General features: G+C 38.6%; 1 protein-coding gene across 1 annotated transcript; it reads right to left on the reverse strand.

Annotated features, from left to right (window-relative positions):
- Positions 1–5,902: 5,902 nt before the first annotated feature.
- Positions 5,903–10,606, reverse strand: IAPP (islet amyloid polypeptide; the record flags this gene model as incomplete). The annotated part of the gene is made up of 2 exons (XM_080913716.1): positions 5,903–6,101; positions 10,524–10,606. 2 exons carry the CDS (start codon positions 10,604–10,606, stop codon positions 5,903–5,905), a joined length of 282 nt encoding a protein of 93 aa, XP_080769842.1.
- Between the last annotated feature and the right edge of the window lie 15,153 nt (positions 10,607–25,759).

Genomic DNA, 25,759 nt, shown 5'->3' on the forward strand with positions numbered 1-25,759 from the left:
GCTGGTTACAGCAACTACGTTCATTGTTGTAGGTAACAGTGTGTTACTCATTGTGGATAATCCATCCTCTGTAGCTAACTATGTGTGTACTAGAGACAAGGGTCATCTCAGACATTACAGAAGCACTGCACAGTGTCTCAAAGCAGCTGCCCTGAGCAGCTGTTGGACTTCAGTGTGTGCTCACAGTGGTGAGGTACAGCAGGGTTGTCTCTGCACCCAGATATATTCCAGAACCTTAGGCCCACATCATTTTTACCAGATGTAACTACTAGAATCTTCCAAACATCTTGGTCCATGGATTTTTTTCCTTTATTACTGTCTGCTCAAATGGGTTGGGACTAAGGTCGGACCAAGTGTGAAATCTGTTGATTAATTTATTCCAACATTCCATGCTTTGGAGCATGTCATAATATTCTAGAATGCAAAAGTTTGTAATCCTGCTAAGTGTTATTTACTGAAGGCCTCTACTGTGTTCTGTCCTATCTTCTCATTTTTAATATGTATGTGTACACATCTCTATTTCATGTGCAGAGGAGGAAGTTGGAACAAAAATTGTTAGGAATATACACAAAAGTTTGAACATACATCTGGAATGCTCAGAGAGCCTGGCCTAGTTCCCAAAGCCTGCACTGCTGAGCCTGGGAGTTGCTCAGCATGCCAGTGGCCTATTAATATTTTCAAAGTCTAATTAGTGTTGGACTTGTTAGTATCTTAATACAAAATCTGGCTTTAACTTTAATACTCAGGGATCTGAATATACTTAGGTAGAATCTTGTGTGTAAATAATAAACTCAATATCATGTAAAACTGTAAACCCCAGACTTTGGATTTCTTCATACTTAAAGGACTGGCCTGGTTTCATAGCTGGTTCACCCTTTGGTGGTAATTCTTTAGAAACTATTCTGGAAATGTCTGAGGGGTTCCTAGTCACAGCTGAATACTCTATACCTGTCTTTTTCCTGTCTACCATTTCAGATCTTCAAAGTGGAAGAGAGGCTTTGAATTTGAGTCATGCTTCTTTATGTGACAGAAAATGGCTGTGAATGTGTGCAGAGCCCAAAGTTTGTTCAGAGGCATTGGGAAGTGGCTAGGGCTCCTTGATGCCTGTCTCTGGTACTTCCTTCTTGGCCTTTAAGCTCCCCTGGACCCTTTCCCATCATTTATTCTCTACATTATACCTACCCATTCCCTTAGGGCTTTGCTCTTAGCTAGTTGCTAATTAACTTCGGTTACTACTCAGTAAGAATTTCCTCTGTAAGAGATATATTTTTGTTTTGTTGAATTAGAGACTCCTGAATTTTAAATCCCTTCTATGTTTAGAAATTAATCCTCAGTGCTCTAAGCAAATCCCTTAATTTCATTTTGTTTTGAGACAGCTTTTTCTGGAGAAGTCAGGCTGGATTTGGACAATGCCCCTGACTTAACCTCTTAAGTGCTGTGGTAACAGGTGTTAATCATCATGTCCAGCACAGAATGTATTTCAAAACTGCCCAGTATAGGAGTCATTGTATGTTTTCTGCTACATGTAGAATCCAGATTCATATATATATATATATATATATATATATATATATATATATATATATATACATATATATGTATATATACATACATATATACATGAATATCTATCTATCTATCTATCTATCTACATATCTCTAAATAAACACATACACTAGACTTAATTTCTCCTTTTATAATTTCTGCTTATAGTGTTAATTTAATATAAGTTTAATTTGTTAACAGTTTGTTATATATGTGGTGTAATAGTCTCAGTCATCAACTTATTGAGATCCAGAATTACCTGAGAGATAAACTTCTGTATGTTGTAGGAGATTATCTTGGTTCTGTTAATTTAAGGGGGAAGATCCACCCAAATTCCTTGGATGGTGTTGCTGATTTGGATTTTATATCAATGTGGCACAAAAAGAGTCATCTGAAAAGATGAAACTTTAATTGAGAAAATGGTCTTCGTAAGATGCAGCTATCGGGTATTTTCTTCATTAGTGATGGACAGGGGGAGGGCTCAGCTTATTTAGGTGGCGCCATCCCTGGGCAGGTGGTCCTGGATTCTCTACGAAAGCAGGCTGGTCAAGTCATGAGAAGCAAGCCAATATGCAGCAGCCTCCATGGCCTCTGCATCAGCTCCTGCCTCCAGGTTCCTGCCCTGTTTGAGTTCCTGCCATGACTTCCTTCAGTGATGGTCAGTGCTGTGGAAGAGTAACCGAAACAAACTCTTTCTTCTCTAAATTGCCTTTGGTCACAATTTCACCACCAGAATAGAAACCTTGACTAAGATGGGATCCTACAGAGACAGGAGAACGGGAGCTGAGCACCAGCTTCAGTGCTCTCTGCTTCCTACTGTGGACACTTTCTTCCAGCTGCTCTCAGCCCCAGCAGCTTGATGTCCCCGCCATGATTGGCTGATTGTACTCTGGAAGTGTAAACCAAAATAAGCACCTTCTCCCTCAAGTGTCATGTCAGGGTGTTCTACCACAGTAAGAAGTAACCAAGGAATGGGGTAAAATTTCCACCAACTTAAGTTCTATCCATTATAAACTTTGGATCTTTCTTCTTCTCTTCTAATCTGCTTATAAGAGGATTTTCGTGGCAGTCCTTAGGGATTCTAGCCTTTGTTCTAGAGAACAGCAGGACCTTCTCACAGGGAAGACAGTGGACTTGCAGAGCCTGAATCTTACATGGCTGTGTCAGAGTTTCGTAATTCTAGATGTGGTTGTGCAGTACAGACTTTTTGTGTCCCTTGGCTCTTGGAGCAGGAAGAGACCTAGTGGCATATACCCTATCAGCATGTGGGAGGATGATTGTCAAGCTATTTCTCTCTTTGTTTACCTCTGAGGCTTTCTCTAACTTATTTTTATGTCTGATTAGGCTGCTGACCTTTATTATATTTCTCTTTCCCACTTTTCAAGTTCTGCCTTTTAACACAAAAGTACACTCTGTAATATCAAGTCACCGTGCCCTGGCTTAGGTACAGTCATCATGGCTAAGTTAGCCGTGGCTAATTAGACATAAAAGGCATGCCAGGTACTTGGTACAGGTACAGGCCATGGTAGTCTTACTCTTTAATAAGACCCTTTGAGGAAGGCATTGCTGTCTCTGTTTTATAAAGGGAACGTAAAGAGCTACATTCTCTGTAACTTCACTGTACTATACAAAATTATTCTTATCACAAAGCCCATTGCATTTACTCATTCACAGATGATTCTGTCTATGTGCATTGAACACCTGTTTTGTTAAAATAATTATCTTAAGTAGTGTGAGGAGGATAGAGAGCGCTCATACACCTCTGACCTCAAGAAGCTTACAGGACAGACAGGCAGACCACAACTGACCATAGTGACCAAAAAGCATGTTAGAAACTGTAAGCTTCTCCAAGGTAGTTTTGAGGTCATAATCACCATGATAGCATCAAATACAAAATCAAGTTCCATACAGAGTTGTCCATAACCAAGAGGATGTTTGAGCAAACAGGTGTCTGTGGAGTAATGTGGAAATCTCAGAATTCAGAAGGAGCTGAGTGGATTGGCAGGTTCTCCACATAGAGCATGTGCCATTTGCACAGAACTGAGCACATCACAGAGAAGAAAGAAGTTGTTGTGAGTGACTGTCCAGAATGCTTAGCCAGGGGTAGAGGTATGCTAAGTGTGAGGTACAAAATGGACAGAAGTCAGATGTTCAAGGCCTATGAGTAGCTGTGATGAACATGTGACCTGAGATCCCATGGAAAAGTCCCTGAGGAACTGAGCATGCTGGGTTTACTCATTCATCAAAGTTCCCAAGCACAGAAACAAAGGTCTCAGCAGGAAAATGAACACAAACATGGCTTGGTGTGAACAGCACTTGGCCCACAAACTCGAAGGCCTGAGTGTGAATCCTCAGGACCCATGTAGGGATGGACAGTAGCTTCTGTAACCCCAGGACTCCTGTGATGAGATGGGCAGAGGAGTAGGGGAAACCCTGGAAGCCTGGCATCCTCAGCCAGGGGACCAGAAACAAGAGAACCAGCCACACACAGGGAGATGGTAGAGACTGGCATCGAGTGTTGTTCTCTGACCCCCACATATGTTCTCCAGCACATATGTGCCCCCTATCCATATCCACTGAACATATCACACACATGTGCACACACACATTGAATAATAACTGCATTCAAACTATTGAAGGTTTGAAAGAAAAAACATACACTATGAACAATCTTTCTATGCTAGAAGGATTTAAGTTAGACTTATTTTTCAAATTTTTTTCTCGTTTCTTTTCTAAAAATATAGAATTAAAAAAAAAAACCCTCTTTTGTAATGTTTGGGGCCAAGACCCTTATTCTCAATTCCAAGTTTGTTGTTTGTCAACTTAGGAATCAACTCAAAAAGAGACATTGCAGACACTGCTCCATATAGCAGAAGCTATGATGCATGAAAGGAGACAAGTATTTCTGCTTGTATGTAAAATAGATAAATCTCCTGCATTGGAGGGTCTGGGTGATAGGCTCTGGACCTACTGTTTTTAGTTACATGATCTTGCATGAGTCTGCTCGTTGACAGCGTTCCTGAAGTGTACCAGTATCAAAGGGCTTTATAGGATTAATGATGACACAGATAATGAAATGTATCTGGATATTATACTCATTGCTTTCTTTAAAAATGATATATTTTTAAATATGTGCATGTATATGAGTGCAGGTGCCCATAGAGGCTGTAAGAAGGAGTCCTATTCTTTTGGAGTTGGATTAGAGGTGGCTGTGAATCACCATATATTGCGCTGGGAACTAAACTTGAGTCCTTTTGAGCAGCAACTCAGAACTGTTGAGTCATTTCTCCAGCCCTGGTTCTCTCTTTTTTTTTTTTTTTAGTCTCTTCTCCTTTATTTAGTGTTTAAGTGTTCATGATTTAGTTTATATATCTATGCATTTGTGATGCAGAGGCAGGCGGGTTTCAGAGTTGGAGGTCAGGCTGGTCTACATAATGAGTTCAAAGACAGGGTTCCACAGTGAGACCTGGTTTGAAAAATGGTATAAGTTAGTATTATAGACATTTGTGTGCATTAATGTTATTTCCAATGGTTCCCATTTGCAGCCATGGAAAGTCATGTAGATTATAACACTGATTTACAAAGTCACAACATTCTTCTATTCTTCCATGCCTGAGCCACGAAAATCAGTTGACATTCTGGTTTCCACAAATCTGTGGTCTCTTAGTTGAAGGCATGAAGAACAGAAGACAGAATCCTTTTGAAATATGCTGGATACAAATATGTTTGGGTTTTGTGAAAGCTTCCCCAGCAGAATAAACATGTCATTAAAGAACTCTGAAAATAAAACTAATAAACCCTTCATGGCCACAAACAACCTTTATCCTTTAAAACGGGCACTTACTACCAACAAGGAAAACAAAAATTAGAATTAAAGAAGTTTAATTAAATAAGAACAAGATTTTGCTAATTTATTTTGAAATGCCATTTGAGCAGATATTTAGAATGCTTGCTCTCCCAATGTCTAGAATCAGAAATTTACTACTAGCTGTTAATGACTTGTTAAGTTCCAAGATCCATGGTCTCCTTTATTGTTAAACTTGGGTCATAGAGTTACAAGTTAAAAACAGAAGCTTTAAGTGTTTCTAAAATATAAATGTACAGCAAGAACATGTTGTGATTGGGGATATTCACCCTGACCTTGATCAGCACTCAGATTAAAGCAGTTCTTAGAATGAGAATTTACACACACACACACACACACACACACACACACACACACACACACACACACGCAGCAAGCATAGGCATATTGTGTGTTCTCACTGGGGGAAAGGAAAAGGCACTGTTAAATTATTCAGGCAATCACCAGAGCATTTACACATGAAGGGATTAGAGATACAGAAGTACATTGACTTTAAAGGAGTAAGAAATCCAAGGATTCCCTGTCTGGATCCTCCGCCATGTTCCTCTTGCCATATGTATTCGAGCCCACATTTGTCGGTGGGAGGACTGGACCAAGGTTGTTGCTGGAACGAACCAAGAAGTTTGCCAGGCGTTGCGTGGCACATGTGGCTGTGTTGCACTTCCGTTTGTCCATCTGAGGGTTGGTGCCACTAAACAAATAAGAAAGAAGAACCTGGTTGAGAGGCAGCCATGACACCTTCACCATTGTAGGAAGTCAAAGACGGGGAGAATTTTTTATAGCAGTCTCTCAGTGCGTTGGTTTGCAGACATCTATATTACAGAGACATTTCTGACAGCTACAACATGCAGAAGGATCAATTTTCAACCACAAAATTCACACAACACCCTTCACTGGGATCAGCATTGTGGTTCACGGTACAAGGAGTATCTCTTTGGCTCCTTGGCATTCATCCTTATGATAATAAACTCCTTGTGTTATATTCTTCTAGGTGTTGTTGATGAACTCACTTTCTGTTACATAAAGGAGACTGAAATGTATGATTTATATCTTGCCTGGAAATGTGAAAATTCACAAATTTCACTCTTATTGACCAAAAGTAAACAATACTTTTAGCTTAATCAATTAAAATATCATTGCAAAGATGCCACAAGGGGACTCTACAGTGCTCAACACTGAATACAAAGTGAGATAGCTTGGGTACAGGAAGATACATACTGAATGAACACATGAAGCATCTCCCACAGTCACATTTGTGAATCACAGGGGAGTGGTGTTCTCTATGGAATGTGCACACGAACAGATGGCTGGTTACTAACCAATAGGCAGCAAGGTGAAGATGTTCTCAAGATCACTGGTCAGCAGTTGGCGCCCAATAGAAAAGATTTCCATGCTAATCTTTTGTGAAAGCCGATCTCACATCGAGTGTTCTTATTACAATGAACAGTATAGAAACATTACAAATAAACCAGGCAATGTTAGGTGATTAAAAAGGTCAGCTGAAAGTTACTATAGACTTTGTGGTATAAAGTCACGGGAAGAATGAACTGATCGCTGTGTCAGCACTCCTCTCCTTAGAAGTCATGGCAGGAATATGTAGACTCTGCTTCCCAGAAACTTCACTGTAGGGCTAGGCTTAGCTGTGACAACAGGATTCTTTCAGTGTTGAAGGTCATCACATTTTTAGCCCCCAAACAACTCAGAAACTGTAACCATGATTTAAAATTAATTTGAATTATAGCTTATTTATTTATTTATTTATTCATGCATTTACTTATGTTTGATTTTCGCTACACAGCCCAGGATAGCCCTTGACATTTCCATGTAACCCAGGGTAGCTTCCAACTTGTGATTACCCACTTCTAAGCCCTGGGCTTACAGATATGTACCACTCCATCCAGATTTGTTCCTCTATTTGAGGCATTTATTTATTTATTTCCAGTCAACATTCTTGGAATAGCTCATGTCTCTGTTAGTCAGATTTTTGCTTGTATAAGAACACCTGAAATAAATCAAATTATAAGCAGGAAAGACATTTCGGCTTGCAGTTCTGAGGAGTTTCGCCGAGGGCCATTCAGCCATTATTGTAAATACTATGGTTACATGTCACAGTAGGTGATTGTGGGATGGAACAAGCTGGTAACTTCAGGGACACCAGTAAGCAAAGAAAACAGAAGTAGAAGAAATTGTGTTCCCTCAAAGGTTCAAGACCTCCACTATGTTCTCACTGTCTTGGAATTTCTACTGCCTTCAACAAGTACCAAGGATTCAGGACCAATCGTTTAAGACTTGGGGCTCTGAAAGATATTTCAGTAATTAAAACTTTGTCAACGTATTTTTAAAATAGAATTGTAAGTTGATATAAAATAGTAACACTCTCTATCGTGTTGATGAGGAAGTGTTTTCATTTCCAGGTCTGTAAAAATTGAAATACCGTTGAGGTTTGGATACAGGTACAGTGGAAAGTAATAGTTATGGGATTAACTATTACTTGCCCAGGACTAAGTAGATATCACACCACTGGGGAGTAAGTGCAATAGGAATCTCCTTGTGAGGACTTTATGGAGGAAGCTCTGACTCATCATTGCCTCTATGTATCCTAAGCCAAAATGTTTCATATGGAAAATGTAAATTGCTTTTCTTTCTTGCTCCTGTGCTTCTCCCAGATCTGGAAAGCTCTCCCAATAGCATCAAGTGATTTGGCTCTTTGTTTAGTGTAAATACACAATAAAGAAACAGTCAGCAGCCAGAGGAAGCTCACTATGGGACATGAACGTTTGTTCCAATTTGTTCATTTTTGAAGCAAGTTCCCACTTCTAAATCTCAGCTCACCACCATCTTCCTGCCTTCCCTCTGCAGTTCAGGGATTACGAGTGTGTGCTATCACACTCAGGGGGAATATATAGTTTTGATCTTTCTCCATCTTGATAATATTATATCTTCTTTGAAACCATAGTATACAAGAACACAAAAATTCAAAGAAATAACTTAATGCTTTAAAGAGTTTTGGCAATGTTTCAAAACACCAGACATTACATTTTAAACAAAGATGACATTTTCTAAAATGCAGCTAGAATTAGAGATTGATCTGTGAACAAGAAAACTGATAGATAGAAAGATAGATAGATAGACAGATAGATGATAGACAAATATTAGATAGTAGACACCATGAACTATTAATGCAGCATAATATCTGTTTGAAGATGCTCTTGGCAGTGACGGGGGCAGAATATAGAGTTCTTTACAGGCAAATTGTAGGGCTGGACTTTGACAACTGACTAGTGGGAAATGATAGCATCTAAAGATATTCTAAATAAACATTATCTTATTGAGTTAATAAAAGAAAGACCCATTAAGAACTCTTAAGCTTAGTTTCATAGATGTAAAATTGCTGCTCCCAGGGGAGCTTCCACCTAATGGTGACGAGAGCATGCACAAGTCTATTCAAAGTAAGCATTACAATGCTGGGAAAGGGGGAGCTAGCTAGTGCAAGAAATGACATCTCTGCTTTAGGCATGTTTTTCTTAATGGCTTGCTTACATTAACATTCATATGTAGAGGTGTGCAGACACTCCTGGGACCTTCTAGTGATCCAAGTACATATGAGTGTGTGTATGTGTATATAACCCATCACCAAAAAGATACTGATGTAAAGACACACATTGAGACACATTAAAGATATCTCATCAGTGTGTTCAAGATAAATGATTATAAGAAAACACAAAATAATCTGTCAAAGAGTAATGCTGTGAATGATTCTATTTTGGAGTTGGTTTTACTGTGTAAGAGAACCCACAGTCATACTTGTTAGAGGTGTTGAGCAAATCTCTGTCTATATTAGGAGAATAATACAAATTACTAGCAGACACATTAGTTATACCATTGAATTCTCCCATAATCATCCAATTGTACTGCTTATTAGAGACTTCATATTGGTTTTACAGTTATTTTTAATCATAAAAAAAGCCAATTGAAAATTACAATCAGTTCTGAGAAGCCAGGCAAGTCTTGAGATGACAAAAACCATTTTCTGATAATTCCTGGCATTAGTCATAGCCTGTGCTATAGAAATGTCTGCACATCGATACAGACCTTCTCCTAAGAATAAATACACCAGAGAAAGTAAAGAGACGATGATGATAATTCTAATTCGAGACTTAAATTACATTGTTTTTCAAAAGTAAATTTAATTCGTTGAGTTATCAATGAGTGGATGTTTGTCTTTTAAGAATGTATAAAGCAAAATTGATTTAGGCACAAATTCTCATTACATAATTTAAATGAAATTCAGAGATTTGGTCTCAGGAATCTTTTAAATAGATGGAGAATTATAGTTTTAAGTGGTTTCCATCTGAAGGTTATAATTATTACTATTTTTCCAGCTGTCTTAAATTACCTTAGATGTCTTAAAACTACTATTAGTTTTCCTTGCTTAACTTCGATATTTCTAACAAGCCTCCCTCAGAAACCATGATTTTATGTATACATACAGTCACCACATTAAACACATTTCAGGAATCACCAATTTCCATTCACAGAGGTGCAGAAGTCATCTTCTGATATAGAATAACTTCTTAAAACCTTGTGATGTCACAGTACAGAATGACTTTCAAGTGACTTTAAAACTAATTCTGAAAATTAATTTCTTAAATCCAGGCATTTTTTTCCTATTTTATAATGTCAATTTTCAGAAGAAGATGTAGAAGATTGGATACTCACAGAACCCCCTGAACAAGGAAAAATAACCTGTAAATATTCATCAAGATTTTAATTGATATAAAACATTTTTTGGTTGGAATTTCTTTAGTTTCTTTCAGTACTGTGTTCAAACAGTGTGAATGTCTGTGTCTCAGTTGCCCCTTTACCATACTCTGGCTTTGCCCCTGTATGCTCTAAACATTTTCAGGCAAACGTCTCTAACTATGTTCTACTAAATGTTCTACAGGTCCATCCTTAAAGAACACAGGGCTATGCAACCATTCAGCTTCAAGTACTTCTTGTTGCCAGGATTTGTGTAGAAACTGAACGGTACAGAGGGGATCCGTCACATAGCAGTGCAGAACTCTGATTTCCCCACACTTCTCAAAAGAAGTAGGAATTTTAGATCACCAACCTTCCGACAGGTGCGGCTCTCAGGTGGCTTAGTGCCACAGAGAGGACGAGGAGAAGAGCAGGCAGCCTGGAGATGCACCTCATTGCTCAAGGTCCCTGAAAAGCAAGAACACCAAGTCAAGCTCCCTCCTTCAGTTCCGACTGATGCAAGCATAAACTAGAACCGTCAAAAGAAAATTTAAAATTTATTTTATGAAGAGGTCTCTGTTATTTTTTTTTCTGATGCGTATCACCTTTGAAATAGTTCCAAATATTCAATTTTCTTTTAAAAACAACCCAAGGATTTCTATTATAATACACTGTTCTTTTACTCCCCTTTCCCTCAAATGTGTCCTACAGGTAACACAAAGATTATTTTCTTTTACTAAGGAACATTTTCCCAAGCACAGGGTATCCTTTACCTTTCAGTGGTCAGTGGCAGCAAAGTCAGTGTGATGGCAGCCTGAAGCTTCAGGAACTACAGCTCCTCACCTGCTCACACAGCTGGCTTGGTAATTAGCAGGTTGGCTCTTATATATCCCTCAACTTGCTTAGCTCTGTTACCAGAGAGACTCTGTCATTAATGTCCATCGTGGGGATGGAAAGTGTTTCATTGGCAGCCTGAGCAGGTGGGCCATCAACACATTAACACTTGGGTAAATATTAGCAGACCACATACCGAGTGCCTTTGTGTGGTTGATGGTGCATGGGGGGGAGGTGTTGGAGGAGTTTGGAGTTGCCATTTTTGTGAAATTCAAGTGAATTTTTGAACAATTAAGTCTGACAGTGAGGAAGTGACTTTTAAAAACATAGTAATTAGGAATAACAATGAAGTGTGTTTGTATGTAAAGAGAATGCTAGAGAAATGGAGACGTTACAGCCAAGGACAAAAGATCCACTTTTTAATGCCATGGACACTCAGAAATATTTTATGATACCACAGTAAGAACTATTTTTAAAAAGTACATAAAAGGGAAAACTAGCTGGGCTCGGATTTTAAAAAGACTACAGGGAATTAGGAGGAAATACATGAAGTGGGGAGCATTCTGGAAGGAGTTGGAGGGAAGAAAGGGGGCTGAATTTGTTCAAAGCACATTTGTATTCACACATGACAATCTCAAAGGGAAAGAAACAATGTATATTTTAAAAGGAAAACAAAAACCATTCATAATGAAGTACAGAATACCTCATTATACATAGACACACATGGCTTGCTCATTATTGGTTGATTGATTGATTGATTGTGTGTTCACATTTAAGTATGTTTTTGAGACATGTAGAAGGCTGTAGACAAGCTCAGGAGTCATGCTTAAAAGGGCTGACCTGTCTCCCTTGAGATATACTCTATCATTGACCTGGAACTCAACCTTTAGGTTAGAGTGGCTACAAGGAGAACTGCAGAGACCCCTTGTTTTAGCTTTTCCAGTTCTGGGTCTAGATGCACATACAATCATATGGTGCACTTTTACGTGGGTCCTAAAGGCAAATCCTCATGTGAGGCAAGCACTTCCCTGACTGAATTGTCTCCTCGGCCCCGATCTCTTATTCAAATGGAAGTTGTCCTATAACAGTTTTTCAAGAGAAAGGGCACAGGGAAATCCATGATTTTATGTTTCTGATAGTATCTTTATTCCATTTTAAAATTTCCATATTGTTTTGACATGCAGCCCCATGTTGTCCAATGGTACTGACCTCCATAAGTAGTTGAGGATGACCTTCAACTCCTAGCCTTGCCGCATCTCCAAAGTGGTGTATTGCAGGTGCCCCTCCTGGGTTTTAGTCTAAGTTCATTCTTCTAGAAGTGGATCTTTATGCATGATAGGTAGCATATAATAATTCTTACTTGGTCTTTTGTAGACATTATATGCCAGCTATAACCATTTAACCAGCTAAGCCAGCTTAACTACTAGTGTATCTAGAAAGAAAAGTGATTTGCCTATAGAGAGAAGCAGTTCCAGATCATACTGTGTGAATTTTAAAAATTTAAAAATATTCTGTACAAGCCCCTAGGACCGGACCTTTTAAAATTATTATTCTTGGGGTGTGAAATTTCATTTGATGTGTTTTGGGCTATATTTTTCATCAAAGAGTTTGAAAGCTTACATTTTAAATACATAGACTTGAGCCTTCTCATTCTGGGATTGAACCCCAGGCTCCCTGCACCACTGAGTGATCACCTTAGTCCCCAGCATCTCTTTTGTTCTAGACACTGAACTGAATAAGGGTTGGGGGATGACTTAAGGGGTAAGGTGGATTCAGTTCCTGCTCCATGAGCTTCAGGTCTAGCTGGTGTAGTGGCTTCAGCAGGCAGCAGTGGAGAGAGTGATGATGAAATCATCTTAAAAGCATTTCAGCGTAGGATAAGATGCAGACAACGATGCTGAAGTGGCCATTCCAGCTGGAGTCAGCCAACCTGGGAAGCCGGTGCAGCCCAGCAGCCCAAAGGAAACGCTCTCGACTGGCTAGAGCTTGCAGAACCTTTCTGGGAGGGGGGGGGGTGTATCACCTATGAACGTTCCAGGAATAAGCAGTATTGTTAGGTTTATATCAACATTGAGTAAGGAGATTGTCCTGTATACAGGGGCTAAATATCACATGGATTGAGTCTGATTAACTTGTTCATTTTATTTCTCTTATTTAAATTGTTTTCTGTGGTATTCATTTGAGTAAGAAGATATAATATTTCATGCAATAGTCCAAAATGTCCTTTAAACCTAATATATTTACCTCTTTGGCATCAAGTGTGTCAAAATTCTCAACAGATATGAACAGGTACTTTTAATTAACAACAACAACAACAAGAACAACACAAAGAAAACCACCAAAAGAACTGCTTTTAAGAATGTATCTGTTTGGAAGAAACTCAAAAGAAAAGTTTGTGGTAGCAATGCATGAGTAAGAATTTGCTAATGAGGGGATCTTGCTGGCAGGCTGAGTAGAGATTGACAGGGAAGGCTTTGGGGAAACGGCTCAAGTGGAGGGACACTATGTCTCAGGCCCTGGAGATTCTCAGATCCACTAGGGATTTATGGGGGACAGTGAGTGAAGCTGTGTATACTTCTCTCAGTTTTACTGATGTTCCTCAACGTCAGTGCATATAATGCATGTAATGCGTAGTCCATCAGTCATTTGATGAGTGAAACTTACCTGAAGTTTGAAAACACATGGGTTCATTTATGGAGGTACCAATTCTAACTGTACAGCAATAATTTTATCAGAATGACTGTAACTCACCTATATAGATTATGCTAGTGTCATGGTTAAGCATTAATTTTCAACTTGACACAATATAGAGTCATCTGAGAGAAGAGAACTAGTTTCCATTGGGTTGGCTTGTGTGTGGGATTGTGTATGTCTATGTGAATTTTATTGTTGTTGTAATTGATATTGTTAAGACCCCATTCACTGTCCATATCACTATTTCTAGGCAGAGATTCCTGCTCTGAATTAGTTGAAAGATATCTACCCACCCAGCCTTAACACTGATTGACAGATTTCACTGCCAGATTGCCTTCACATCCTAAAGTACATTTTTTTGATAGAAAGTCCTCAGTGCTTCCTTACAGAAAAAGTGTAGAAAAAGAGCCACCCCCAAATTGGTGCTTTGGAGCTGTTTTACTTAAAATTGTGTCAGATAAGCAGACATTGTCATCCCAAGGAAAGGAAAGCAGCATGTCTGGAAGTCCAATGGGATTAAAAACAATGTGAGTAAATTTCATCTATTTGCTGTCTAACCTTTTCAGCTATTGTGGAGATGAAATTGAAAGCAGATGAATTTCCATGAATTCATAATTATGGTCTGGTTAGTAATAAATTTAAAATGTCATTTAATTATATTAACCTATACTGATGAGTCATGATTAAGTCTTTTGCAAAAACTCAGGGGGAAATGAAGCCTTTGTCCATAACCAACGAGCACTGTGGTTATTTATTTGGCCACTCTGCCTGAGATACAGCCAATGTGATGACAACCCAAAGATTGGATGAACTCAGAAAGATTGTGGTTTATATTTTAACATGTGTTATGTATGTTACAAAACAGCATTTTTTCAGGGTGGTGAGAGAGAATGCTCCAGTGATTAAGAACACTTACTAAATCTCCCAGAGGATCCCAGTTCAGTACCCAGCACCCATATTGGGAGGCTCACAACTTCCTGTAACTCCAGCTCCAGCCGATTTGACATGCCTGGCATCTGTGGGCACTTGTACCAACATGCATACACCCTCATGCAAACACACACACATACACATAATTAAAAACAATAAAAATAAAGTCTTAAAAAATAATGTCCTTTAAGGAGTTGCTTTGCAATTTTCCTGATGAACTGGTGATGACAATTTAACTGTTCAGTGTCCTGATGTTAATTCTATGCAGTCTCATAGTTACAGAATGTTGATAGCTCCCTACAAATTCTTCAGAAACAACTGTTTTTAATGTCTCAGAGGAATCATTAAACATCTTCTTCCTCATCACCATCTGTGCTAGATCCCTTTCCCAATATCTTTTGGGTATTTGTTGATCTTTGTTGACTCATTTCTTTCTATATAATGGTGTTATCCTCAACAGGGTTGCAGAAGGGAAGTATTTGTGGCGTCGCTAACCCTAACAAATGTGAAGTGAGAGGCTACAAGGCTACTTCCTTATAGGTTTCCAGAAGCCTTTGACTCACAAAACAGCTTAGACTAGATGAAACTGGAGCATTGCCTCATGGTGTTCAGATTATAATGAGTGTTTGTTTACCTATAATCATGTAGAAAGTCAAGTATGGCGATACCTTGGTGAGATTCTACAGGGGATAAATGAGTGAAGACACGCCCTGAATGTGGGCAGCTTCATCCTATTGACTGTATCACAGAACAGAATAAAGTAGGAGGAAGTGAACTGACTGCCAATTTCATTCTCTTCCTCTTCTTAATTTAGGGTGTAATGTGAGGACTCAAGTTTGTCAACTGTAAAATAGTTCCAAAATTTCCAGAAGGCCTGTTTGAAAAAAAAAAACCTTTGTTTTGCCCCAAAAGCCCTCACACCTTGCGAAAGCACTGTGAGTCACCAGCACCACCAAGATTTTCCACTTCAGTGAGTTCTCTCTGACCTTTCAATTAAGAATGCCTCAGTGTTTGGATTTCCACTGGCCTTGTCATTTTAAACAATTACTACATGAGGGCTGAGGACACAACTCAGTAGATAAAGTGCTTGCCAAGCAACCATGAATCCTGGAGTGTGAATTTTCAGACCTGTGTAAAAACAGGACAGATGTGGTAGCAAATAATCCCTGGAGGCATAGGATCCCCTTGGCAAACTGGCTAGCTAGATTAGTGGTGGGGTTCATGTGAGAGAATCTGCCTCAACTAACAAGGTTGAAAATAATCAAGGAGAATTCTCAACATGAATAGACCCCCATATGCACACATGCACACACCACATAGGTATACCCTCTCATGCATCTATAGGACAAATTCTGAAAGTTTAACAGATGTGGGGAGGACATGGGTTGTACCATGCTATGGACTAGGGTTTCCAAGAGTGAGTGGAAAGGTGAAAGTGAGCTGAGCATGAACCTTCATCTCTCTGCTTCCTGACAGTGGGTGCAATGAGATAGCTACCCCTCAGTCTTTACACCACCTCCCTGCCATGGTGGATTATACCCTCAAGATGAGCCAAACACTTTCTGCCTCATATTGTTTCTGTCAGATATTTTGTGTCAGAAATGGGGAAAGTAACTAATGCAGTGATCAAGGAAGACGACAGTAGTCTGCTGAGTAGAATAAAAATATGAAAGTTCTTATTGTCTTAAATGAGTTTATACTGGAAGATAGTGGAAACCCTATCTTAGCACAGAAATCCACTTACTGCATTTAATACAACTAAATGAGTTTTAAATTTTTACTGGAAGCTAAAGCTAGTGAACTAAGGATAGATAAGATTCTGTACTATTTATAGAACTCCATACAAATGTCCTATGAAACAAATGAAGAATTAGTGTCTTGATATTGATAGAACTGGCAGGTCCACACAGACTACATAATCAAAGCTTACCTTACTAATACTGAAACAAAAGGGTATCATGTGTTTTCACACTTTGGGAAGACATCAAATCATTCAAATAGTATTTCCAGTTAAATTGTGTGATATTTATTACTTTTCATGGGACTTTAGATATATATGTATTGACAGGAATTTTGAAAATCTGACATTCTCAGAAAATTTAAATTGAAAATTTAAGTATGGCCTTCTGGTCTGAACCTATGCCCTGAGCAGATCTTGGGAACTGGCTCTTCACCCATTTCCACAACACCCAGAGGAAGCTTGACTCCCAGATGCTCTAATACACCCAGCTTCACAGGCAAGAAGGCCACAGAAACTGGCCCAACACCCAGAATAACAAACCCCTCCAGGATTCTGGCCAGTGGCATGGGTTTTGTCCAGTTTGAGCCTGCACCTGGAACAGACTTGGGGAGCTGGTTCTGCATGGACTCCTACAACACCCAGAGGGAGCTTGACTCCCAGATGCTCTACAATGCCCAGGATCTCAGGATCACAGAATTATAGGATCACAGAGACAGCTGGACTTTGAGAAGTTCTGACATACCCAGGATCACAGGAGGGACAGGAGCCAGTCAGAGACAGTAAGGGCAGGTAGTAATAGAGATAACTAGATGGCAAGAGTCAAGCTCAAGAACATAAGCAACAGAAACCAAGGCTACTTGGCATCATCAGAATCCAGTTTTTACATTACAGCAAGTCCTGGATACCTAATCACACCAGAAAAGCAAGAATTGTATTTTAAATCACATCTCATAATGATAGAAGACTTTAAGAAGGATATAATCACCCCCTTAAAGGAATACAGGAGAGCATAGATAAAAATATAGAAGCGTTTAAATAGGACAAACAAAACTCCCTTAGAAGTACAGGAAAAGAAAATGAAATAGGTAAAGAAATTGGACAAAACCACCAAGGGTCTAAAAATGGAAATAGAAACAATAAAAAGATTAGAAAGAGAGAAAATACTGGAGATAGAAAACCTAGGAAAGAGGTCAGGACTCATAGATGCTAACATCAGCAACAGAATACAAAAGATAGAAGAGAGAATCTCAGGTGCAGAAAATACCATTAAAAACACTGACATAACAGTAAAAAAATGCAAAATGAAAAATGCTCCCAACATAAAACATTCAGGAAATTCAGGACACAAAGAAAAGACCAAACCTACGGATAATAGGTATAGAAGAGAGCAAATATTCCCAACATAAAGGGCCAGTAAATACCTTCAACAAAATTATAGAACAAAAACTTTGCTAACCCAAAGAAAGAGATGCCTATGAAAATACAAGACAGCTATAGAACTTCACAAAGGTTGAACCAGAAAAGGATTTCTTCCTGTCACACAATAATCAAAACACCAAATGCACAAAGAAAGAAAGAATATTAAAAACAGTAAGGAAAAAAATCAAGTAACAAATAAAGGCAAACTGATCAGAATTATACCAGATTTCTCAACAGAGACTATGAGAACTAGACAATCCTGTGCAGATGTCATACAGACTCAAAGAGAACATAAATGCCTGCCCAGTCTACTATATCCAGTAGAACTCTCAATTAACATAGATGGAGAAACCAAGATATTCCATGACAAAACAAAATTTACACACCATCCTCTCACAAATTTGGACCTACAAAGGATAATGGAAATTTCCAACACAAAGAAGGAAACAACTCCCCATTAAAAGCAAGAAAATAATCTTTCAACAAATCCAAAAGAAGAGAAACACACAAACAATTCCACCTCTAACAACAAACATAACAGAAAGCAACAATCACTTTTCATTAATATCTCTTAACATCAGTGGACTCAATCTCCCAATAAAAAGACATAGGCTAACTGATTGGATATATAAACAGGATCCAGAATTTTGCTGCATACAGGAAACAACAAAGATAGACACTACCTCAGAGTAAAAGGTTGAAAAAAAAAAACAAATGGTCTTAAGAAACAAGCTAAAGTAGCAATTCTAATATTGAATAAAATCAACTTTCAATCAAAAGTTATCAAAAAATATGGAAAGACACTTCATCCTCATCAAAAGAAAAATATATCAAGATGAACTCTCAACCCTGCTCCAAATGCAAGGGCACCCGCATTCATAAAAGAAACTATATGAAAGCTCAAGGCACACATTGGACCACACATAATAATAAGGGAGACTTCAACACCCCATTCTCAGCAATGGATAGATAATGGAAACAGAAACTAAACAGAGACACAGTGAAAGTAACAGAAGTTATAAACCAAATGGATTTAACAGATGTCTATAAAACATTTCATCCTAAAACAAAAGAATATAGCTTCTTCTCAGAACCTTATATTACCTTCTCCAAAACTGACCATATAATTAGTCACAAAGCAGGCCTCAACAGATACAAAGAGACTGAAATACTTCTCTACACCCTACCAGATCATTAGGGACTAAGGGTAGACTTCAATAACAATACAAACAACAGAAAGCCCACATACACATGGAAACTGAACAACTTCTAGTCAATGATAACTTGTTCAAGGAAGAAATAAAGAAAGAAATTAAAGACATTTTATCATTTAATAAAAATGAAGGCACAACATACTTAAATTTATGGGACACAATGAAAGCAGTGCTAAGAAAAAAACGTATAGCTCTGAGTGCCTCCAAAAAGAAACTAGAGAGAAAACATACTAGCAGTTTGACAGCACATCTGAAAGCTCTAGAACAAAAAGAATCAAATATACTGAAGATAGCAGGAAATAATCACCCTCAGAGCTGAAATCAATCAAGTAGAAACAAAAAGAACCATACACAGAATCAACAAAACCAGGAGCTGTTTTTTACCCCCGAAAATCAATAAGGTAGATCAAACCTTAGTCAGACTAAAAAGAGTGCATAGTAACAGCATCCAAATTAACAAAATTAGAAATGAAAAGGGAAACATACTGAGGAAATTAAAAAAATATATAAAATTGTACAACAAAAGCCTGTATTCAACAAAACTGGAAAATCTGGATGAAATTGACAATTTTCTATACAGATACTATGTAGCAAAGTTAAATTAGAATTAGATAAACCATCCAAACAGTTCCATACAGCCTAAAGAAATAAAAGCAGTCATTAAAAGTCTCCCAACCAAAACAATTCCAGGACCAGAAGGGTTTAGTGTAGAATTCTGTCAGACCTTCAAAGAAGACCTAATACCAATACTCTTCAAACTATTCCACAAAATATATACAGAAAAATCACTACCCAGTCCATTCTTTGGTAAACAATTGGTAAACAATTACCCTTATCATAAGCCACACAGAGACACAACAAAGAAAGAGAACTTCAGACCAATTTTTCTCACAAATATCAATGGAAAAATACCCAATCAATTTCTTGAAAACCCAATCCAAGAGCACATAAAAATGATCATTCACCATGATTAAGTAGGTTTAATCCTATGGATGCAGGAATGGTTTAATATATGGAAATCCATCAATGTAATTCATCATATATTCAAAATTGAAAACCATATAAACATTTCATTAGATGCTTAGAAACCATTTGACAAAATTTAACATTCCATAATGGTAAAAGTTTTAGAAAAATCAGGAATTCAAGGCCTATACTTAAACATAGTAAAAGTAATATACAGCAAACCATTGGCCAACATCAACCTAAATCAAGAGAAATTTGAAGCAGTCCCACTAAAATCAAGGACTAGACAAGGCTGGCCACTCTTTCTCTACCTATTCAATATAGCAATTAAAGTCTTAGCCAGAGAAATTAGATAACAAAAAGAGGTCAAAGGAATACATACTGGAAAGGAAGAAGTAAAAAAATCACTATTTCCAAATATATAATAGTATATTTAAGTGACTCCCAAAAATTCCACCAGAGAACTTCTACAGCAGATAAACAACTTCAGCAAAGTGACTGGGTATAAAATTAAGTCAAATAAATCAGTAGTCTTCCTCTACTCAAAGGATAAACAGGTGGAGAAAGAAATTAGGGAAATGACACCTTCACAATAGTCACAAATAATATAAATTACCTTGGTGTAACTCTAGCCAAGGAAATGAAAGATCTGTATGACAAGAACTTCAAATCTCTGAAGAATGCAATAAAAGATTTCAGAAGATGGAAAGATTTTTTTATGCTCATGTAGTGGCAGGATTAATATAGAAAACAATAGCTGTCTTGCCAAAAACAATCTACAGATTCAATGCAGTCAACATTAAAATTCTAATTAAATCTTCATAGAGTGTAAAAGAGCAATTTTCAAATTCATTTAGAATAACCCAGGGAAAACTCTTCTTAACAATAAAAGAACTTCTGGGGAAATCACTCACCACCCCTAACCTCAAGCTGTATTACAGACCAATAATGACAAAAAAATGCATAGTATTTTGACAGAGACAGGCAGGTAGATCAATGGAATATAATTGAAGACCCAGAAATGAACCCACACACCTATGGTTACTTGATCTTTCACAAAGGAGCTAAAATCATCCAGTGAAAAATGGACAGAATTTTTTACAAATGGTTCTGGCTCAACTGGCAGTCAGCATGCAGAAGAATGCAAATTGATCCATTCTTATCTCCTTGTATAAAGCTCAAGTCCAAGTAGTCAAGGACCTCCACATAAAACTAGATACACTGAAACTAATAGAATGATAATGGGGAAGAGCCTCAAAAACATGGGCACAGGAGAAATTTTCCTGAACAGAACACCAATGGATTATGCTCTAGGATCAAGAATCAACAAATGGGACCTCATAAAATTGCAAAGCTTTTGTAAGCCAAAGGACACTGTCATTAGGACAAGATGGCAACCATGAGATTGGTAAAGATCGTCACCATCCTGGTATCTGATAGAGATGTAATATCAAATATATACAAAGAACTCAAGAAGTTAGACTCCAGATTATCAAATAACCGTATAAAAATGGGGTACCAAGTAAAACAAAGAATTCTCAACTGAGGAATATCAAATAGCCAAGAAGCACCTAAAGAAATGCTCAACATCCCTAGTCATCAGGGAAAAGCAAATCAAAACAACCCTGAGATTCCACGTTATACCAGTCAGAATGGCTAAGATCAAAAACTCAACTGACAGCAGATGCTGGTGAGGATGTGGAGAACGAACAGGCCTCCCTTGCAGGTGGAATTGCAAGCTGGTACAATCACTGTAAAAATCAGTCTGGTGGTTCCTCAGAAAATCGGACACAGTACTTCCTGACAACTCAGCTATACTACTCCTGGGCATATACCCAAAAGATGCTCCAACATATAACCACGGCACATGCTCCACCATGTTCATAGCATCCTTATTTATAATAGCCAGAAGGTGGAAAGAACACAGATGTCCTTCAACAGAGAAATGGATACAGAAATTGTGGTACATTTATACAATGGAGTACTATTTAGCTATTAAAAACAATGACTACATGAAATTCTTTGGGAAGTGTATCGAACTAGAAAATAACATACTGAGTGAGGCACCCCAATCACAAAAGAACACACATGATATGCACTCACTGTAAGTGGATACAAGTCCCAAAGCTCAGATTACCCAAAATACAATTCACAGACCACATGTCAAGAAGACCAAAGTGCAGATACTTCAGTCCTTTTTAGAAGGGGGAACAAAATACTCAAGGGAGGAAATATGGAGACAAAAATGTGTAGCAGAGACTGAAGGAAAGACCATCTAGAGACTGTCCCTTCTGGGGATTTATCCTATATCCAGTTACCAAACCCAGACACTATTGCTGATGCCAAGAAGTGCATGCTGACAGGAACCTGATAGAACTGTCTCCTGAGAGGCTCTGCCAGAGCCTGACAAATACATAGGCAGATGCTTGCAGCCAACCATTGGACTGACCAAAGTTTCCCAAAAGATTAGATAGAGAAAGGATTGAAAGAGCTAAAGGGGTTTGCAACCCCATAGGAAGAATAACAGTATCAATGAACAAGAATTCCCCCAGATCTCTCAGGGACCAACCGAAGAATACACATGGGGGAGCCCTGGCTCTAGCCACATATATAGTAGAGGATGCCATTGTCTGGAATCAATGAGAGGGGAGACCTTTGGTTCTCTGAAGACTTGATGTCCTAGTGTAGGGGAATGACAGGATAGGGAGACCAGAGCGAGTGGGTGGGTAGGTGGGGTAGCACTCTCATAGAAGCAGGGAGGGGGGATATTGTATGGGGGTTGCTGGAGGGGAAACCAGGAAAGGGGATAACATTTGAATGTAAATAAAGAAAATATCCAATAGAAAAAATATTTAAAAATTAACAATGTATGTCTTTGTGTCTACTACTAGTATGTTCATGCCATTGGAGGCTGGAAGAGCGTGTTTGGATCTCCTGCAGGTGTAGTTATAGGAGGTGCAGGACCACATGATGTGTGTTCTTGGAAGTGCAACAAGTGCTTTAACCACTGAAACATCTCTTCCAGCCCATGGTATTATTCTCTGTAAATGTTCAAGAATCCCCCTCTTCCTTAGAAAGGGTTAGTGATTGCTTCTTTTCCAAAGAAAGTGCAGATAATAACATAAACAGAATGTGGTGAGTGGATCTGGTCTTGGAAAGATATTAACAAACCTATAAAGAGGCTGGACTCAGTGGGCAATAGTCACTCGCTAACATCCATGAGGACCTGAATCAAATCCCCAGAACATGCATGCGCATGCACAGGCAGACACACACAGACACAGAGAGGAAGGGATGGAGAGAACACACACACACACACACATACACATACAGAGGGGGGGGAGAGAGAGAGAGAGAGAGAGAGAGAGAGAGAGAGAGAGAGAGAGAGAGAGAGAGAGAGAGAGCCATAAATATGCACACACAAACCTCCCCAGAAATAAGTATAGTTAATTGTTTTCCAAAATTTAGGAGAATTATTAGTAATAGGGGCAACAACTGGAATATAAATAGTGTATCTTGTACTTTGTATTGATCAGTGTTAAATTTAAGCCTTTAATTGTAACTGTTCTGGTTATCTCAAAATAAAAACTTACAAACCAACACTGTTGCCTCAGGGAAGAGCTTAAATAGATTTCTTTATTAAAACTGTGCTGACAAAGTCACCCGTGGCAGAATGTCATATGAAGTGAGCAAGCAGTTAGTGAACATACACAAGTGCTTAAACCAATGAGAATTTTAGTTTCTAATGTACGTGTTGAGGTCACCATGTGCATGGACTACTATAGTATTGTGTTTCCATGGTTACTGATGGAGGATTTGATTGGACCAATGCTGTTAATCCCTTTTGACCTATGAGCCCTTCAAGAAATCTTGCCAGTCCAGAAGAGTTAGGTGCTCCGAGTCTGCTGTTTAACTCTTTACTTTCAAGTTTGTGCCTTCACGGTCATTCAAGGTTGGGGTATGTGGGTTCTGGTTTTGGGGTGGCTTCTGGACTTCAAGTAGGTAGTAATTATGCATTGGGGTGAGACTGTTCCTTCAGAGGATTGAATGTCTTTTAAATTAAACATGAGGAAAGGCTTAAAAGTCACGAAAGGAACCAACAGTTCTCACAATCACATCATGCTTTCATGACGAGGAATCCATGAAATGGATGAACTCAGATGGGTTGGAATACACCAAACATCTATTCATTATGCTAACAGCAGAGATAATCATTGCTAGGGTTTCCTGAGTAAAAATGCCCCAAAGTTACACATGTATTAAAGAATCTCAAAACTGTAAACTCCAGTTACAAACTGGAGGGTATGAGAGGTATTTGTCTCCTCTGAGTTCCACAGTGGAGCTCTGCAGGCTGGCGATCCCTTAGAAATGCTCTTCTAGCAACAGAGACATTTTCCAGAGGAAAGGCAGCTCTGATGATGTGTTTTTCAATATAGCTCATGAACCCCGTCTATAGGAAGCTCTAAGATGGGAGGCTGGGACAACAGCTTAGTGGGTAGAGTGTATACATGGTATACGTATGCACATACATGAATTTTATCACACACAAACACACACATGCACACACATATGCACACAGGCACAGAAATTAAATAACGAAAAAAAGACATTAATATAAACTCCGCATGAACATCCTGAGTTCAGAGGATGAAGTCACGGTCAAGTACTTGGTATTGACACAGAGCGGAGCAACACATGGCAGCTACATTTGACCCCAGTATTTGGAAATCACATTTCTGGTGCCATGTTGAAAAATACAACAGAAGGAGAAGCTTCTGGAATGATAATGAGGCTCTATTAGAGATGTATATAAAATAGGTGCATTGAATAATAATAAGGTTCATGGCTTTATATTATGATAATGAAAATTAATTATCCAATGGAATTGTGGAGTTCCAGCATGGAGAAGTCAGCTGTCCTTAATAGAACCAGAGGGAATTTCTTCTGTACCTCCTGTGTCTGCAAGTGTGTTCATCTTTGACATACCCCATACCCTACAACTGTGCTTATTCCAGAGAGATCCAATAACTTCAGTGATATTAAAAGGCACGTCCTTCACTCATTCTGAGCACAACTGAACTCAAATCTTTCATGCCCTATGGGTCTTTGTTACAGAAAACTGCTAAGACACCCAACAGTAAGAGTTTAGCTGGTTTTTATTCTTAGCTACTTTCTTAGACGTATTTTAAAAAGTAATACAAGCTATGAAATTCAGCTTCCAACACTAACTGGAGTCAGTTACATCATGCTGGATTATTGTCACCCTAATTCTCTGTGGAATCTCACCTCTACGAACCTCTTGTTCTTCCATGAAATGAGAAATAAATAGGCACTTCTGTTTTCTGAAATGAGTGGGAGGCAGTGGTATGCACTGGCCTGTCCAATGGGAGGCAGTTCCTGCTGGAGGGCTGCCCTCCCCCTTTTTCCATTGCCGGTCCTGAAGTAGTGTGAAGTTTGTAAGATGTCAAAATTGAGAGACAGAAATTTCTTAAAAATAAATGGAGTATAAATATACAGTTGTTTATACGACTTTAGGCAATAGAGGTGAACATTTGTTAATCACCTGCTGCATACAGGTCCTTGTCATGGCTCCTGTGGGGGTAGAAAAACATACGTGTTATGTGTGGTTAGTTCTTAGAACAGGAAGAAATCATCACAGACCTGGGAATAATTAGTTTTGCAGACAAGTTAAGGAGACACGAGAGGAGCTGTCAACCATGTGAGCCAGGAATAGAAGGACATGATGGAATGAAAAGGGTTGTAGTTAGTAAGATGATTCAGTTGGTACAGTCACTTGTCACTGAGCCCGAG

Source organism: Micromys minutus (genome assembly GCF_963924665.1).
Source record: "Micromys minutus genome assembly, chromosome: 3".
Lineage (NCBI taxonomy): Eukaryota > Metazoa > Chordata > Mammalia > Rodentia > Muridae > Micromys > Micromys minutus.